This window comes from Papio anubis, chromosome 9 (genome assembly GCF_008728515.1).
Source record: "Papio anubis isolate 15944 chromosome 9, Panubis1.0, whole genome shotgun sequence".
NCBI classification, from domain to species: domain Eukaryota; kingdom Metazoa; phylum Chordata; class Mammalia; order Primates; family Cercopithecidae; genus Papio; species Papio anubis.
In genome coordinates this window covers 25,539,677-25,557,467 of record NC_044984.1, presented here as the reverse complement: position 1 = coordinate 25,557,467, position 17,791 = coordinate 25,539,677, and the positions used below count along the sequence as shown (strand labels likewise).

Sequence of the window (17,791 nt, the reverse complement as noted above, 5' to 3'; positions counted from 1 at the left end):
TCATGTAAAGACAGAGACAGGTAGCAGACGAGGGAAGCAGTTTTCTGCATAATTTCACGGCAGCTTGCCAGTGATAGAGAAACCCTTCTCTATAGGTTTTTGGTCGGTAAATTCTCTGGTTTTCTACGTCAGCGTTCAAACTGACTCAGTATCTTCTTATCTTTGTTTACATGGCCACTAGCTTAAAGAGACGTTGAAGTTTGCCACGTGATAAAAACCGGGTCATTACCTGCCTGTCCCCAAGAACTATCTACTTTATAATTAGCATCAGGTCTTTGAAGATTTGGAATTTAGTTTTTTTTTCAGCCTTAGTTCTTAATGAGATTGGGAGTTTTTTCCTTTCATTTTGCTTTGCTTTTGGTTTTTTCAGAACCCTCATTGGTATTTAGTGATAAGTTGGAAGGGACAATTCTCAGAGCTGCTAGATAAATGGTATTATGAGGAAGACTCCTGACCTTACGTTTTAAATGGTAACTTTACTGGGATTGTGCATTGTGTACACCAGTTGAGTCACATTAAAATGATTAAATTCAATTGGACAACTTGATGTTTCAAGAAACACACCTCATACATCTATTGCTTTACGAGTGATCAACTAGTTCAGAGCAACTAAGAATCGCTTTGAGACTGAGGACAAGTGGGAGTGAGGAGTCATGGATTTCAATCAGCCACATGACGCAAGGGTCCGTACTCAACACATCCAGAACTCATCTTTGTCATCAGATTGGCTCCAAAATGCCACTATCCAAGCCTGAAGACATGTGTTTGTTAGTTTCAGTAGTCCTCATGTATTTGCTCACATACCTGATACGTAGCTCCTTTTTTACTCTGGTTCGTTTTCCTTTTCTTTGTGTGCATAACATGTAAAGCATGATCTCAAATCATCAATTTCCCTTTTTTAAAATTTCAATTTGTGTCTGAGTTATTGGTAAATGGCACTTGTTGCAAAGGGTAAAATGGTGAACTCTGTTGAATGTTTTTCCAGAGGAGGTGATATGGTCAATTCTTACTTCTTCAAAGATGTCTACAGTTCTGACAGAAACCAAGGCAATGAACTTGGCATGTTAGCTTTTGTCTCCTGCAACTAGGGTTTGATGGTAATATTTTAAATTGTCATATTTCCTGATAGTTTCTTTCTTAGCTTCTTTTTATATTAAATTTAGTTGAGGATAGAATAATTAATTGAATTGAAGATCACTGGTCTTGTTAACATGCCTTTCATAGCAATGAAAAACTAATCTTCCTTTGTTTTTCTAGCTTAATCCTGATTATCGAGATGCCCAAAATGAAGGAAAAAATGTGGTGAGTAGAATTGGCGTTTCTCCAACAAATCTCAAACATATTGTTTGTATTTTATATGGACAGATTGGAATTTTAATAGCAAATTTGAAGAGTAGGAACTCAGAGATTTTCTGAGTAGAGCCTGTGGGTCACAGGTAAAAGGTGATACAGTTTAGATTATGAGAAAATGTTCAATAATGGGTGCTTGGGAAGATTTTTGCAATGCAACTTGGAGGCCATTGTTGGTGGAGTGCTGAAGGCAGCTGGCATCTGAGAGATCTGATGGGTCTAGGTTTCGTTTCCAGAAATGCACAGAAATTAAGAAGGGTAAATGGAATTATGGTGTGATGATGTTAAAATAGGACAATAGGACATTCCTTTTGGATTCAAAATAATTTGGGTTTTATTTTTGGAGAACTTGAAGCATCTAGCTGACTGATTTTTCTGATTTTCAAACATGTCCTACTTGAAAAACATCTCAATCTTATTTTAACACCAGTTTTCATGACAATCTTTATGATTATTTACCCTGCTTATTTAGCCATCTGTGAAGAAGAAAGCTTCATGGTGACAACATGGCTTCTTTATTCAATCAAAAATTCAGAAATTCAGGATAATTTGATGTGATGCAGACAGAATCTCTGGATGATGGGCTAGATTTTCGAAAAGTTTTAAAAAGCTATTTAACTAGATATTTTGATGTAATCTAGATACAGTCTATAATTCAGTTTTCTTAGAAGTTTAGCAATTCCTTTTGAAATTGGTAGGTATTATTACTGCATCATTCAAAATTCTACCCTTTGACAGAAAGAATTGGAATGTTTCATTAACACGGCCAGTATCTTTGCGTTGGTACATAGCTTTAGGTTTTATGAGGATATTGACCTGGGGGAGGTAAATCTGATCAGAATTTCTGTACCTCATTCAATCCCTTCTGTTTGACTCCCTTCTCTGACTGCCAGGCTTACAATAGAAATAAAACTGTGAAGTATCAGGTAATTGGCCCAATAAAACCTTTAACATATCAAAATGTCTCTAAACATAGAGATAGGTTTATTTGATCAATTGGATCTCCTATTTATAATTCAATTTTAGCGTACTGAGTGGGCTCTTCTCTTGTTGGTCTTCACATGGCTGCCTCAGGATTGTTGGGTTCTTACTCTCATATGATTTAGGAAAATGCTGTCAGTAAGCAGGTTTAAAAAGCAAAGTGTGAATCATGGCTTCTTTGGTTCTTACTATAAGCTTGTCAATGGCCTCCACCCAAAGACCACCAGGAACACATGGGTAGTTGAACAAGTTGGGTTTATTACTTACGCAGCGGGAAAGGACACCTGCCATGGGGAGCTGTGGGGCATCTCAGAGCATGTCAGAAAGAACTTACTAGAGGATTTGTGTTTTGTGTAAGGGAGGATTTAAGGGAGGATTTAAGGAAGTGAGGCTTTGCTGTGGATGAGAATGCTGTCAGGAAGAGGAATTCTGTAATTGGTATCTTAATAAATTTTATCTATAGGGAGGACAGGCTTCTAAGGAAGCAACAGTCACTCATATTAGTTGGGGGAGAGGGATGTTTAGTCATTTTGTGGCTTGGACAATATTCATATTTTGTCTGTGTTTAGACATAATTAGGGAATGGTCTTGTTTTGTCTTGATCCATCACAGTCACAGAGTGGCCTTGTCTGATGACATTCTGTGAAATTGTTCAAGAGAGAACAGCATGGCCTTGCTAAGAGGACCAGACCACCTATTGGATGTCAGGGGCTGCTGCTTTTCTCTCTCACAAGGTTTATTTTTGTGATATTCTGTGTGACTTCTTCAGCATGGTGTAGGGCCAAGAGAGTCTTGTTCTAGCACCACCATTAACTTGTGTGGCCTTGGACAAGTGAGATAGCTTTCTTGAGACTCAGTTTCCCCACCTGTGTAATGGGATGAAGACGTTTGTCTTATGTACTTCACCTGCATGCCATGAGGATAAAATAAGATCAGACAGATGGAAACACTTTGAATTTGTAAGTTATTTCTATTAAAAGAGCATCATATCAAAATTTCAAATTGTACAACTGAATTAAATCTTTGCGCATCTCCTTTCTACTACGTAATATTTGCTGATACTACTGATGATTTTTTGGCCTGAACAGAGTGGGAGAATACAGTCTTCCTCCCTATGCAGGGGTTTTGCATCTGTGTATTCAAACATCCACAGATCAAAAACACCAAAATATAATAATATAAATTAAAAAACAATACGATATAACAAGTATTTACCTGACACTTACACTGTATTAGATATTATGACTAATCTACAGAGGATTTAAAGTATATAAGAGGATATGTATAGGTTATATGCAAATACTATGCAATTTTACATAAGAAACTTGAGCAGATTTTTCTATTTGCAGGGGGTCCTGGAACCGATCCCCTGCAGATACCGAGTGTTGACTACATAGGGCATGGAGGTTCTATGGAATGGCACAAACTATATAAATGATCATACATCCATGGTGAAGTTCACTCTTTCTGTTAATCAAACTTTTAGTTAGACTTCATAGTTTTTCTTCTTTTTATTCCAAAACACGACTTCTTCATTGACCTCTAAAGGTGAGAAAGAGTGCTCTTCTGTTTAAGCCGTTGTTACTGGCAGCACCTTAATTGCGTTCAACACAGATGGGTCTGCTTTTGCTGTGGAGGTTTATGACTGAGTCTCATCTGTCATCTCAGGGAGACATCCAACTGGAGACAGTTGATTTAATTTTTTTTCCTCTCCAGAATACCTAGCTTGAGAGCAAAGAAAATTGGGAATGTGGAGCCATAAAGCTACCAATACAGCTTCCTATTTTATAGACCATTTGCCACAGAGCAATAATTATTTTTCTGTCTAAAGAAGAAAACAAAGGGGCTGCTAGAGTTTATCTCCAGCCTGTGAAATATGCAATCAATTTCCCAAAACAGAATACTGTTTCACCTCAGATCTGGGTTCCAGTAACACTGACTTTATTATGACCATGCTGATTTTTTCTTTCCTCGTTCTCCTGATGTTGTCTATTTAATGCCCAGTTAATATTTTTTTTGTTGTAATTTAGAAACCTTTATCAAAATGTTGCCTTCCATATTTGAAGTTTCAAAGGTTCATGCATGGTGCCGCTGAAATGAGGCAGTGTGTGTCAGAGCTCCCATTAAGACACAAATTGCTGTATTTATTCTACAAAGGAGTCTGTTATTTCCAATCTTACAAATGTACAGCATCCACAGGGACCCTGTAAACATTGGAACCGTATCAAGCCCAGCTGGGAACCTGACAGTCATTGGTTTCTTCTTGAAAGGCTGCATCTTTTCAAATGGCTCTTTGAAGGGGCATTTTTTGGAATTAACGCTACCCATCTTAACATTACCATATTTATGTGGAATGTGATCTGATTTTTCTTGGGAATGTCTGTTTTAGATGTTGGGGTTTCTGCCATATTGGGCCAGATAATTCTTTGTTGTGGTGGGATGACTTTTGCCTGTAGGATGTTTAGCAGCGTCTACAGCCTCTACTCACCAGGTGCCAATAGCAGGCCCCTGATTGTGGCGACTAACAGTTGCCCAGAAATTGCCAAATGCCCCCTGGGGGGCAAATATTCCCTGTTGAGAACCACCAGTCTATGTGCATTTATATACATCAACAGAAATGCTCCAGGAACCAGGGAACTTTGTGGAAATACAACTGAAAATCCTGTTCCATAGAATGTGGGGGGTGGGGGGTGTACCAGATTCTGACAGACCCTCAAATTTTCCTGAGTACCAGATTCTGACCCCTGAATTTCCTTGTTTTACTATATATTCATCAGTGACAAGGTGATAAGGAAAACACAGAAACAAAGGTTCTATCAGAAATTAATTTGAGAGTAGCAGTTTGTTAAGGAACCTCGGCAAGAGAAGTATTTGCAGCTGTAAATGGCAGTGTTATGTGTGGTTACATAAAGTCAGTAGTGAGAGCCCCGGAGGATGTGAACAAAAACACACGTGCCTGCATGTCGTTACGCTGCTGTGGCCACTCACAGGTCTGAACCAACTCTGCAAATGCAGACATTTCTTACAGAATGTCTCTGGCTCCCAACAACAGAATTGCAACGTGATGTCTGTGCAAAAAATTCGATGACTCACAAATGAGTCAACAGAGAAGGTGTTCTAGGAGCTGACTGCTTTGCGGATGCCTGCAGGCCCCAGGATGGCATGGAAAGCAAGGAGAGCCATTAGTTGAGTTGACTCAGCTGGCTTTTCATAGCGGATTTTCTCCATGTACAACCTGAGAGGCTGCGTGGCTTTCTTTCTGAGTGAAAAATGCTCGTTTGATTAAGAGCTCAATAGACCAGGTTAACATTCAAGGCCCTGCGTTACCCTAAATTGAGAGTGTTTTGGAGAGCTAGCTGAGGTTAAATTTAATACCTGTTTAAGTTCTGTCATACCTTAATGTATTTTCATGATGCAAGAGAGAGGGCACTGCACTTCTGTAATTCTCTGTGGGAAACTAGTGTTTCTGTGTCTTTTGTCTTAAAAAAATCAATATGAGTTTATAAACAAAAGCCACAAGGACACAATTTTAAACTGAATTGTCTTCAGGTTATCGATATATTTTTGACTTTTTTCTATGTTGAGGCTTGAGCCATACATTAAAAATTGTATACTTATCACACATTATTCAGATGTCATTAGAGGCTGGCTTGAGGGCACATTTGAAGGAGTGGGCTTGACGTTTACTGTCAGACTGTCTACCAAGAGAGTTTATTAAGCAAATTAACAGAGTACAAGAGAATGAAAGCAGAATGCTTAAGGCTACAGCACAGTGCGCGGTGGCTCACGCCTGTAATCCCAGCACTTTGGGAGGCTGAGGCGGGTGGATCATGAGATCAGGAGTTCAATACCAGCCTGACCAGAAGGGTGAAACCTCGTCTCTACTAAAAATACAAAAAAAAAAAAAATTAGCTGGGCTGGGTGGCAGGTGCCTGTAATCTCAGCTACTTGGGAGGCTGAGGCAGGAGAATCTCTTGAACCTGGGCATCAGAGGTTGCAGTGAGCTGAGATCACACCACTGCACTCAAGCCTGGGTGACAGAGACTCTGTCTTAAACAAAACAAAACAAACAAACAAAAAAATCTTCTAAACATGTTTGAATTTCTTATTCACACGTAAACGAGTGTTGTATGCTATTTATAAATGGAGATTTTCATTTCATTAAAGCCATTTTCCAAGAACCTAAGTGAACTGTTGAAGGGTGGAATAGCGCATTCCACTTATCCTATGTAATTAAAATAAAACCACAAGTCTTAAACAGTATAAGTAATTCAGAGTGACCTCTTTTAATTAACCCTAATTGGTGAGTTTTTTCTGTGTTTGGAAGAGAGTCTAATTGTTGTAGCGTGAGAATGTCAAAATAGAGAGGTCCCTGACTACTCTTGTTAGGCCTTTACAGGGAGACATTACCACGGAGGCTAGAGTAGGAGGGCAATCTCTAGGAACCTGGGTCCGATCTCTTCTTATGAGTCTAGAAAATTTATTTCATTAGCATTTTAAAAGAGGAATAAATGCAGGAGGATTAACTCCTGCTAAATGAACTCACAAAAGACTGATGAATAAACCACAATGCCAACTTTCAATTGCCAAATAGATCTAAATATTTGGGTCAGTTGGTGCATTTTCCTTGAAGTAGAATATGTATCAAAGGCTAAATTACAATATTGGGGTGCAGGAGACTCAGGAAATTAGATGACACGTACTCCTTTTAAGGATATGCTATTTTTCCAAGAAGACTGGCCATTTATTGAATCTACACGAGGCAATGGTGAGAGAAACTGTTTGATTCTCCATTTATTTGGGTTACGTGCTGATCTTCTGTTAATAAGCCTTTATTCAAACATGGTTCATTATGACTGATAACGTTTTATCTTCGTTAGTTAATATTATGTTTTAATTGTGCCTTCCCAATATTCCACTTAAGCCACTTGTGCCCAAATCCCATTGCCTATAATAGTCACAAAAATCCTTTGGGTTTTTTGTATAACTGATTGATCTTGTTCATAATTTCTGTGTCCTTATATTCTAAGGCAATCTTCTCTCACATGTATTAACAACACTTAGTGTGCTTGTGGCTCTTTCTTTTGGCTGCAATAGGATTGCAAAATCCCTAAAGCTCTTTCCAGTATTTCTTTGTGACTGTAATTCTCCTGGTCTATTTCTCTCCAAGTTTTCATGTTACTGAGGATATCATTAAAAACAAACATCCTTTGCTTTCTTTTAGAATTATCACTTCCTCTTCTAAACCTCCTCCTTCCTTCCTTTTGTATGCCATGTTCTTTGTAATCATTGTCCTCTTCAGTATCAGATGTCACTATAGTTTTTAACCCTGAGAAGGAATTCCTACTTGCACATGGTCTTCTACTGGGCCCTGTGAAAGAGGATTGCATAGACCTTGTTCAGGGCTTTTTGCCTCAGCTGTTTGCAGTTGGACAGCAGTGTGGCTTTAGTGTCACTATCAGATTTCAAGGCCTTCGGTTCAAAAACTGTGTTTTTGCCATCCTAATCGTATTATAACACCTAGATTTTAATGTTGAGCTACATGATATAGATCAATGAAGCAACACACTTTTGAGTTTGCCCTTCACTCCATCCTTCCCTCCATCCCTTCCTTCCCTTTCCTCCCCACCTGCCTCCCTCCCTCACTTTTTTCTTTTCTCCTTTTTGAGACAGAGTTTTACTCTGTCGCTGAGGCTGGAATGCAGTGATGCAATCTCGGCTCACTGTAGCCTCGACCTCCTGGGCTCAGGTGATCCTCCCACCACAGCCTCCTAAGTAGCTGAGACCATAGGCATGTGCCACCATGCCTAATTTTTGTACTTTTTGTAGAGATGGGGTTTTGCCATGTTGCCCAGGCTGGTCTTGAACTTCTGAGCTCAGGTGATCCACCTGCCTCGGCCTCCCAAAGTGCTAGGATTATAGGCATGAGCCACTGTTCCTGGCCTCTTTTTCATTTTAAAATTGTATATAGTTAAGGTATATAACATGATGTTTTGATACACATATGTATAGTAAAATGTTACTGTAGTCAATCAAATTAACATATCCATCATGTCACATAGTTACCTTTTATTTTTGTGATAAAAATACCTAAAATTGGCTCTCTTAGCAAATTTCCAGTATAGAATACACGATTATTAACTATACTCCACATGCCCTGCATTAGATCTCTAGCCTTATTCATCCTACAGATATGTGACTTTGTACACTGTGACCTCTATTTCCCCATTCCCCCTGCTCCTGGTAATCATCGTTCTATTCTGTTCTCTTTATTTCTATGTATTGTGTTTTTTTTTTTTTTCTGTTTTGTTGTTGTTGTTTAGATTCCACATATAAGTGAGAGCATGTGCTTTTTTTCCTTTCTGTGTATTTTTTTTTTAACTTAGCATAATGTTCTCTAGTTTCATCTATGTTGTCACAAATGGCAGGATCTCCTTTTACAAGGATGAATCATATTTTGTATATAAACATATATATAGCGCAAATTTCTTTATCTGTTCATCTGTTGATGGATACTTAGGTTGTTTCCATGTCTTGGCTATTGTGAATAATACTGCAATGAGTGTGAGAGTGTATGTTTCTTTATGAGGTGGTATTTCATTTCCTTTGGGAATATGCCCAGAAGAGGTACTACTAGGGCTTATAGTAGTATTATTTTTAATTTCTTTAGGAACTTCCATATTGTTTTCCACAATGGCCATGCCAATCTGTGGTCCCACCAACAATGCAATGCACAAGGGTTTCCTTTTCTTCACACCTTCCTCAGCACTTGTTATCTCTTGTCTTTTTGAAAATAGCCATTCTAACTGGCGTGAGGTGACATCTCATTGTGGTTTTGATTTGCATTTCCTTGATGATTAGTGCTGTTGGGCACCTTTTCTTATACCTGTTAGCTATTTGAATGTCTTCTTTTGAGAAATGTCTATTCAGGTCCTTTGTCCATTTTTTAATTGAGTTACTTGTTTCTTGGCTGAGTTTTGTGAATTCCTTATATATTTTGTATATTAAACTTTTATCTGGCTTAGTTTGCAAATATATTTTTTTTAATTCATTGGCTGCTTTTTTCATTTTGATGATTGTTTCCTTTGCTGTGTAGAGCTTTTTAGTCTGATGTAGTCCCACTTTGTTTATTTTTGCTTTTGTTGCCTGTGCTTTTGGTGAGATAGCCAAAAAATCCTTGTCAACATCAATATGAAGAAGCTTTGCTTCTGTGTTTTCTTCTAGGAGTTTTTTGGTTTCAGATCTTATGCTCAGATCTTTTGAGTTGATTTTTATGTATGGTGTATGATAAGGGTCCAGTTTCATTTTTTTTTTGCATGTGGATATCTCGTTTTCCCATCACAATTTATTGAAGAGACTATACTTTCCCATTGTGTCATCTTGATGGCCTTGTCAAAAATTAGTTGACTGTGTATGCTTGGGTTTATTTTTGGGCTTACTATTCTATTCCATTGGTCTATGTATCTGTTTTTATGCCAATACCATACTGTTTTGATTAATGTTGTTTTGTAATATAATTTGAAATCAGGAAGTATGATGGCTCCAACTTTGCATTTCTTTTTTAAGATTGTTTTGAAGACTCTGGGTCTTTGGCGGTTCCATACAACTTTTAGGGTTGTTATTTCCATTTCCAATTGAAAATGCCATTGGAATTTTCATAGGGATTGCACTGAATCTGTATATTGCTTTAGGTAGTATGGACATTTTACTAATATTGATTCTTTCAATCTATGAACATGAGATATTTTTCCATTGATTTGTATCTTCTTCAGTTCCTTTCCTCTGTGTTTTATAGTTTTCAGAGTACAGATCTTTCACTTCTTTGGTTAAATTTATTCCTAAATATTTTATTCTCTTTGACGCTATTATAAATGGAATTGTTTTTGACGCTAATATAAATGGAATTGATATCTTTTCAGATAGATTCTTATTGGTGAAAAGGAATGTGACTGATTTTTGTATGTGGATTTTGTATCCTGCAACTTTACTAAATTCATTGATTAGTTCTAACAGTTTTTAGTGGAGTATTTAAGATTTCTACATATAAGATCCTGTCACTTGAAACAGGGATAATTTTACCTCTTCTTTCCCAATCTTTATTTCTTTTTCTTGTCTATGTGCTCTTGCTAATAATTCCAGTACTGTGTTAAATAGAAATGGTGAGAGTGGGCAGTTTTGCCTTGTACTAAGTCTTGGAAGAAAAGCATTCAGGTTTTCCCCATTGACTATGATATCAGCTATGGGCTTTTCATAAATGGCCTTTATCATGTTGAGGAAATTTCCTTCTACACCTATTTTGTTGAGAGTTTTTTTTTTTAATCATGAAAGGATGTTGAACTTTGTCAAGTGCTTTCTCTGCATTGATTGAGATGATCGTGTGCTTTTTATGTTTTATTCTGTTAATGTGGTATATCACATTGGTAGTTTTGCATGTGTTTAAACCAACCTTGCATCCTAGGGATAAATCCCACTTAGTCATGGTGTATACACTTTTTGACCTGTTGTTGAATTTGGTTTGCTGGTATTTTGATGAGAATTTTTGCATCTATATTAATAGATATTGGCCTATAGATTTTCTCTTGTGGTATCTTTGTCTGGCTTTGGTATTAGGGTAATGATAGCCTCATAAAATGAGTTTGATAGTATCTTTTCTACTTCTTTTTTTTTTTTTTTTTTGGAAGAGTTTAAGAAGGATTGGTGTTCTTTGAATGTTTGGTAGAATTCAGCTGTGAAGCCATCTGGTCCTAGGCTTTTCTTGGCATCTTGGTTTCTTTTGTTTTAAAAAAATAAACCCAGCAACAGGCAGTCACAGAAGTAGAGCAAAACAGGAAAACATGGAGAGTCCATTATGTTTATCTTCTCCAGGTTGTTAGTTGATGGTTTTCTGGGAGCCTTCTTGATGATCAGGGTCTCTCTGTAGCATAATAGTTAACAGGTTAGGACTGTGGAGTCAGCTAGAGCTGGATTTGCTATTCAGCTCTACCACATGAGAATTATGCAAACTTGGCCCCTAAAGCCTCAGTGTTCTCATCTAAAAAATAGGTTAATAATATTAACTCATAGCTCTCACTCCTTAGTAAGCTATACATATTTTTAGACATCATTTTTTTTCCCTGCTAATAAAAAGAATATTCAGTGACACTGGACCAGAGGCCATTTTTCTTGCACACTCCTGCTTTTCTTCTAGTGTACCACTCTCACTTCCCTTTTCTTCTTTTTCCCCTCTTGCTACCTTTCCATCCAAACTAGCTCACTCTCCCCACTTTTTTTTTTTTTTTTTTAAGGATCTTACTCACAACCCATTGTGGGAATTGCAATGCAGGATAAAACTGTGAAAGTGCTGTCTAAAGTTTCAAAGAGACTAATTAAAACCCAGGGAATAAATTTCAATAGAATTTCACTTGAGTAACTGCCAACTACCACTAGAGGTTAACTGCTAACTACTACTAGAGATTATTTGGGAAGAGAGTCCATGATCCTAAGCTATTAAGGCCATTGTGCCAGCCATCTCTTCGAACTCATTTGTCTGGACAGACTACTCTCATTATTGGATTATTTAAAGGCATTTAGACTTTCTTCTTGAGGGACGAGAGGGTGGGTTCCCCCCTCATAAATTTTGTCTCCAAGATCTTAGACTTCTTCATCCTTCATGCAAATCACCATGAAAGTGGGTCCCATGACCCAAGGTAACTTTTTCAGAAGACTTGGGGGAGGGGGAGGGTCTTAGCCGTGAGTTCTTATTTACTCTTAGAGGAGTGACTCTTACAGTATTTAAGGGCCTCAGGCCTGGCCTCTGGCTTGGGTTGGCTTGGATTCAGGGCCTGGTCAGTTGAATTTGGGGCTGAGCGTTCATTACCACCATCCACTGCTCCCTTCCGGTTCTCCATCCTTTCTCCCCACCCCCTCTCCTTCCTTCTTTCCCTCTTTTCCCTTCTCCTTCTTCTTCCTCTCCTCCTTCTTCCTCCCCTTTCTTTTTCCCCTTCCCTCATCTTTCATCTCTTTTTAGGTAACTGCACTCATCTCTTTGCTCAATGGAAATTATAATGCTTACTTTTCTCTCTCTTAAATTTTTTGTTGTGGGATTAATGAGAACAACCAAAGGAATGGCTTTGGTATTGTGAGAAGCTCTGGATAAATTTAGAAATATCAGCCAGGTGCAGTGGCCCACTCCTGTAATCCCAACCTTTGGGAGGCCGAGCAGGGAGGATCGCTTGAACTCAAGAGTTCGAGACCAGCCTCAGCAACATAGTGAGGTCCAGTTAGTACAATAATTATAAAAATTAGCCAGTGTGATGGCACACGTCTGTAGCCCCAGCTACCCGGGAGGCTGAGGTGGGAGGATCTGTTGAGCCTTGGAGAGTGAGACTATTGTGAGCCTTGATTGTGCCACTGCACTCCAGCCTGGGCAACAGAGTGAGACCTTGTCTTAAAAAAAAAATTCAGAAGTATTATTTGCTAACTGTTTCTGCATTTTCTTCGTTCTCACATGCCCATACTCCCTTATGATGTATAGTATGCCAAGTATGCCCTTTTCTAGTCAATAAACAGCGTTTATATTTACAAATAAGAAACTACTGTTATGAGGGTCACCCTTTGTGGAGAGTTTGCTGAACCCCTGCTTTTATTTAACTATGAATTTTGATCTCTGTGGAAGACACAGAAGTCAAAGATGACAAGAGCTACCTGGTGCTGCAAGGCTGTGAGGGTTTTAGCAGATAACAATCCTCCTCCTGTTTAGGAAACCTGGCAGTTCCCTCTGCCCATTCCCATTTCAACGGTGCTACCAATTTATGCACCATTTACAGAAGAGTCCAGAAACAAAACTGCAAGGCTGTTTTGATCCAAGTAAAATGATATTGCCACTCTCTGGGAGGGGGTAGGGACTCCAGGTGAATGTTCTGGGATGATCAGGAGTAATATCTTGTCGCAGCAGCCATTAAAGAAACACTTGCCCATGGATATAGTATGCTGCTTGCATCTGCCTTTTGAGCATCCCTTCCTTCCCTCAGTTTCATTCACCGTCCTGTGATGGTGCAGTGACAGTGTGTCTGTCTGTCTTTCTCTCTTCCACTCTCATTATCAAATTTCGCCTGTTTTAATAAATATGTGTAAGTCGCTATTTTTATCTACTAACTACCAAGCTTATATTGCATCCCCTGTTTTGGTTTCTTGTGCAACCAGTTCTTCCATGGGGTACTGGGACTTGCGGAAGTTCAAGTGAAAGCACAAACTCATTAATCTCGTGTTGGCACCTGCTTAAAATGGTAGGGTGTGCTGGAACCTTTGACCAAGTTTCACATCATTATGAAGGTGTCTGTTTGTGGAGATCTCCTTTTATTTTGTTTCTTATGGAATTATAGTATGTTCTTAAATCTAGGGCCGCAAGCAGGTGGTGAATGGGAATGTTGCTGTTGATTCTGCACTTCTCCAAGTATTATTATGCCTGGGGAGTTAGGTATGAACTCCTGCACACTGCCATGCTTACTTTAACTTAAGAAATCTAGATGATTCAACACACAGGCTCTTCTCTGTGTTTGTTTTAACTGTGGAATGGTCAAAATTGCTACTTTGTAAATAGGTGTAAGAGAACGAGGGAAGGGTCCATAACTATTGGTACCACTAGTGCCTTAATGATGTGGGCAGATCAACCCACCCCACCCCAGGAGTGTGGGACTCATCCCTGTTGACAGGGCTCAATGGCTGTCGGTCTAGAGCCAGTGTTTCTGGGTGATGTGAAATAGACACTTCTCCAATCCAAGGAAGAAATAACATGCGCATTTAAACCCTGTCATCTGATTAATTGGAGAGTTTAGCAAGAAACTGGATAAAAGTAAATAACCTTGTACTTCCTCAACAGAGAGATGACCATCCAACTTCAAAGAAAAAACGCCAGGCAGGGGAGAAGATCATGTATACTTTGGTTTCAGTCCCACATGGCAATGACATTGCATCCCTTTTTGAACTAGATGCCACAACTCTTCAGAGAGCTGACTGCCTGGTTCCAAGGTAAAAAAAATATTATGGTTAAAAGATGTTTCTTTGAATAATTATACCAGTAGGTAAGGAATGAAAATAATAATATTAATATATTTTTATGATATCATAGGAGCAAACATAAGTGAAGAAAAAATGTGTAAAACATTGTGCCTCTTCCGTGAGGAGGTTAACATAATTTGTTTTATTCTTATAAATAATTAAAATGTGCAGGGACAAAGAAATTCTGAAAAATTTATAAGAATCATTTATTCATATTACTTATCTGGCCTTTGGTTACTAAAATGAAAAATAATATAAAAACATTTCTATTTATATATTTATCATTTAGTTTCATTATGTCAGATTTCTCATTTCATTCATCCATTTGTTCATTTATGTAGTCATTCAGTCAACAAATATCTATTGAACATCCATTACATTCCGGGCATTGCCCTTGGCATTGGGAGGACAACAGTGAGCAAACTGGTTATACTCTCACATTCACATGGGGGAGACAGGCAGTAAACAAAACAATAGACATAAAATATTAATAAAAGGTCAGGTAATAAAAGTGCTTTGAAGAAAAAATGGAGGGTGTGGAGAGTTCTCTTTACAGGTAGGAGAGTTCAACTGTGGCCTCTCTGAGTTAGTACCTTTGAAGAATGATCTGAATGAATTGAGGAATCAAGTCCTCTCTTCCTGAGAGGAATATTTCAAGCAGCAGGAACACGAAATGAAAAATGTTGAAATTTACTGGGTGTTTTTAAGGACGAGTGAGAAGGCCAGAGTAATTAGATAAAAGTGAGTGAGGGGGTGTGGGATTGGAAATAAGATTGCCAGAACTTAAGGTAAGACAATATCTTACATTCTTTTGCTTGAATTTGACCATTTTATTTTACTTTTCATTTATCTTTTTTGAGGCAAGATCTCACTCTGTGGCCCAGGGTGTAGTGCAGAGGCATAATCATGGCTCACTGCATCCTCTACCTCTGGTACTCAGGTGATCCTCCCACCTCAGCCTCCTGAGTAGCTGGGACTATAGGCATGCACAACCATGCCCTGCTAACTTTTGTATATTTTTGTAGAGATGAGTCTTTGCCATATTGCCTAGGCTGGTCTTGAACTCCTGGGCTCGAGGGATCCTCCCACCTCAGCTTCTCAAAGTGCCAAAATTACAGGCATGAGCCACCATGCCCAGGCTAAATTTGACTATTTTAGTTAAGCTTTTCTGTCTATAACTGTCCATCTTTCAACCATAAGGCTGTGATGCAGTCTCTAGATGCATCGAGGAGTCTTGCCCATATTATTAGAGTTAGTGGGATGGCTCTAAATGGGCCTTGATGGAACGGTATTGTGCTTGGCCTTGGCAGATGGCAGTGGTGAAGCTGAAGGCACCTGTGCAAAAAGGCAGACATTGTGTGGGTTTCCTCCAGGGAGGGTAAAAAGTTACTATAATAACACTATTGAGAAACATTGCTGGTAGAGCTTCCCAGGGTGTTTTGTGGCTATTCTCATTCATGAGAAATGTTGCCAAATTTCATACCTTGTATGAGTCCGTCTCTCACTCTTTTTTGTTCCATCAATATAAGCCTGTAAAGAGATCCTTTCTGGTTTTACCTGACCCAGGTCTCTGGCTTTCTCCTCCCAGGACTGGGACCTTAATCAATCCTTACTATGACTTTACTTATTTTAGATTTAAGTCAGCAAAAAGGGAGCCCTTCTTGAACTCTAACCAAGAGAGTTTGCTTAAGGAAATGATAAAAGGGTCTTACTAGAAAGTGTATAGAACCACGATGATGGCCACTGACCCTCCCTTTATATGGAATCGTTAATCTATTACTTTTCAGAACTGTGGAAGCCCTATTCAGTATAGTGCAGAATTTTGTATTAACATCAATTCATCTGTCATTAGTTGTATTAAAGCCAACATTAATTAATGCTTAATAATAACTACTATTATAATATAACTCTTGAGCACTTTTTATGTACTAAGTCCTGTGTCAGGTTCTTAATAAATATTATCTTGTTGAATACTGGCAGTAACCCTTACAGATCAGGAACTAGAGACTGAGTTAGAACAGTGGTTCTCAAGTTGACTGTAAATTAGACTCACCTGGATAATGTTGACACCTCGCCATGCCCTGGCCACGCTGAGACCATGAAATCAGAGTCTCACAGGTGGGGTGCAGGCTTTACTCTTTTTAAAGCATTTATTACCTAAGTGATTCCACTATGGAGTCCAGTGTTTCTCAAACTTTATAGTCCAGTGCTGCTTAAACTAAATCACTGTACTAAATCACTTGGGGACCTGATGACAACTGAGTACAAATTACGTCTCTTGTGTAATTCAATGCGGAAGATGCTAAGTGATAAAACAGAGGCATTTCAGAATTTCTAGATATTTGAACAAAGATTGGAGGACTGCTATTTTAGAGTTGTGAAGCTCAGTTTGTATTTTATCTACTTTTGTAAAGGAGCAGAACCAGGTTGTTGAATGAATCTCTTTGCCTGAGGCCCTTGGCATTTTATTTGGTTTTCTTTTCTTGGCCCTAATGCTTTTTACCTTATGTTGTAAGACATATTTATGCCTTATCTTTATACTGATCTGTAAGCAACTTGAAGGCAGAGTACTTATTGTGCTTTTCTTTTAATAGGCACTATACACATATTTGTTAAAGAAATAACAAAAGATTATAAAAGATTTACTAAAAATGGTAATACTTGAGTAGGATGAAGTTCTAGGTGTCCTTTCTTAGGCACTCTGTCACAGTTCATATCTAGTCAATTTTTAAAGTATATGTTACATGGAATTAGCAAATACTGAACCATTGTTCCTAGGGGAAATACAGAGTTAGATTCCTGTGAGCTTCTGGTCACAACATTTTTGTTGACCAATACATAACCTTGTTCTATGTGTGCTTCTGTTTAAATATACCTTATTCAATATATGTTGCTGATTCATTAACATTGAATTTGTGGTCAGTAGCACTATAACGCATGCATGAACGAAGCTCATATAGCACAAGTATTTTCTTTGTAAGGCATATCACAGCCGCCTTGTGCTTGGGAACACTAGACGTGCGTAAGTTTAGGAACTTCTAGACCTCATGTGGGGGCCATCTTAAACATCAAAATCACCAAAAAAAAGCACAGAAGTGTGAAAAACATGGCACTAAATAGAGCACAAAAAGGACACTTGTTTATAGCATGAGAACTGAGACAAGACGCAGAGCATCATCTTGTTCTACTTCAGCTTGGAAATGTGCCTACTGGGCCACTTAAATTTTTGTCACTCTATGTATGTCCTGAAATGACCACAAAAGCTCCTTGAATACTGATTGGGGGGTTACAAATAAATTTTAGTGAGCAGGAGAATTCACAAGTACAGAAGCCACAAATAATGAGGATTTATTGTACATTAATACTTTTACATACAGATAATTAAACTACACAAACTACACTACTGTCTGCCAGCAGTGTTAGC

General features: G+C 38.4%; 1 protein-coding gene across 2 annotated transcripts in view; it reads left to right on the top strand.

Moving 5' to 3' along the window:
• Positions 1-17,791, top strand: part of ITPR2 (inositol 1,4,5-trisphosphate receptor type 2) — a 491,137-nt gene that overhangs the window by 127,518 nt on the left and 345,828 nt on the right. For both annotated transcript variants that reach the window (XM_009180421.4, XM_009180422.4), the window contains exons 10-11: positions 1,258-1,302; positions 14,189-14,337. In XM_009180421.4, coding sequence (XP_009178685.1) covers positions 1,258-1,302; positions 14,189-14,337 — 194 coding nt within the window. The remainder of the gene's footprint in view (positions 1-1,257; positions 1,303-14,188; positions 14,338-17,791) is intronic.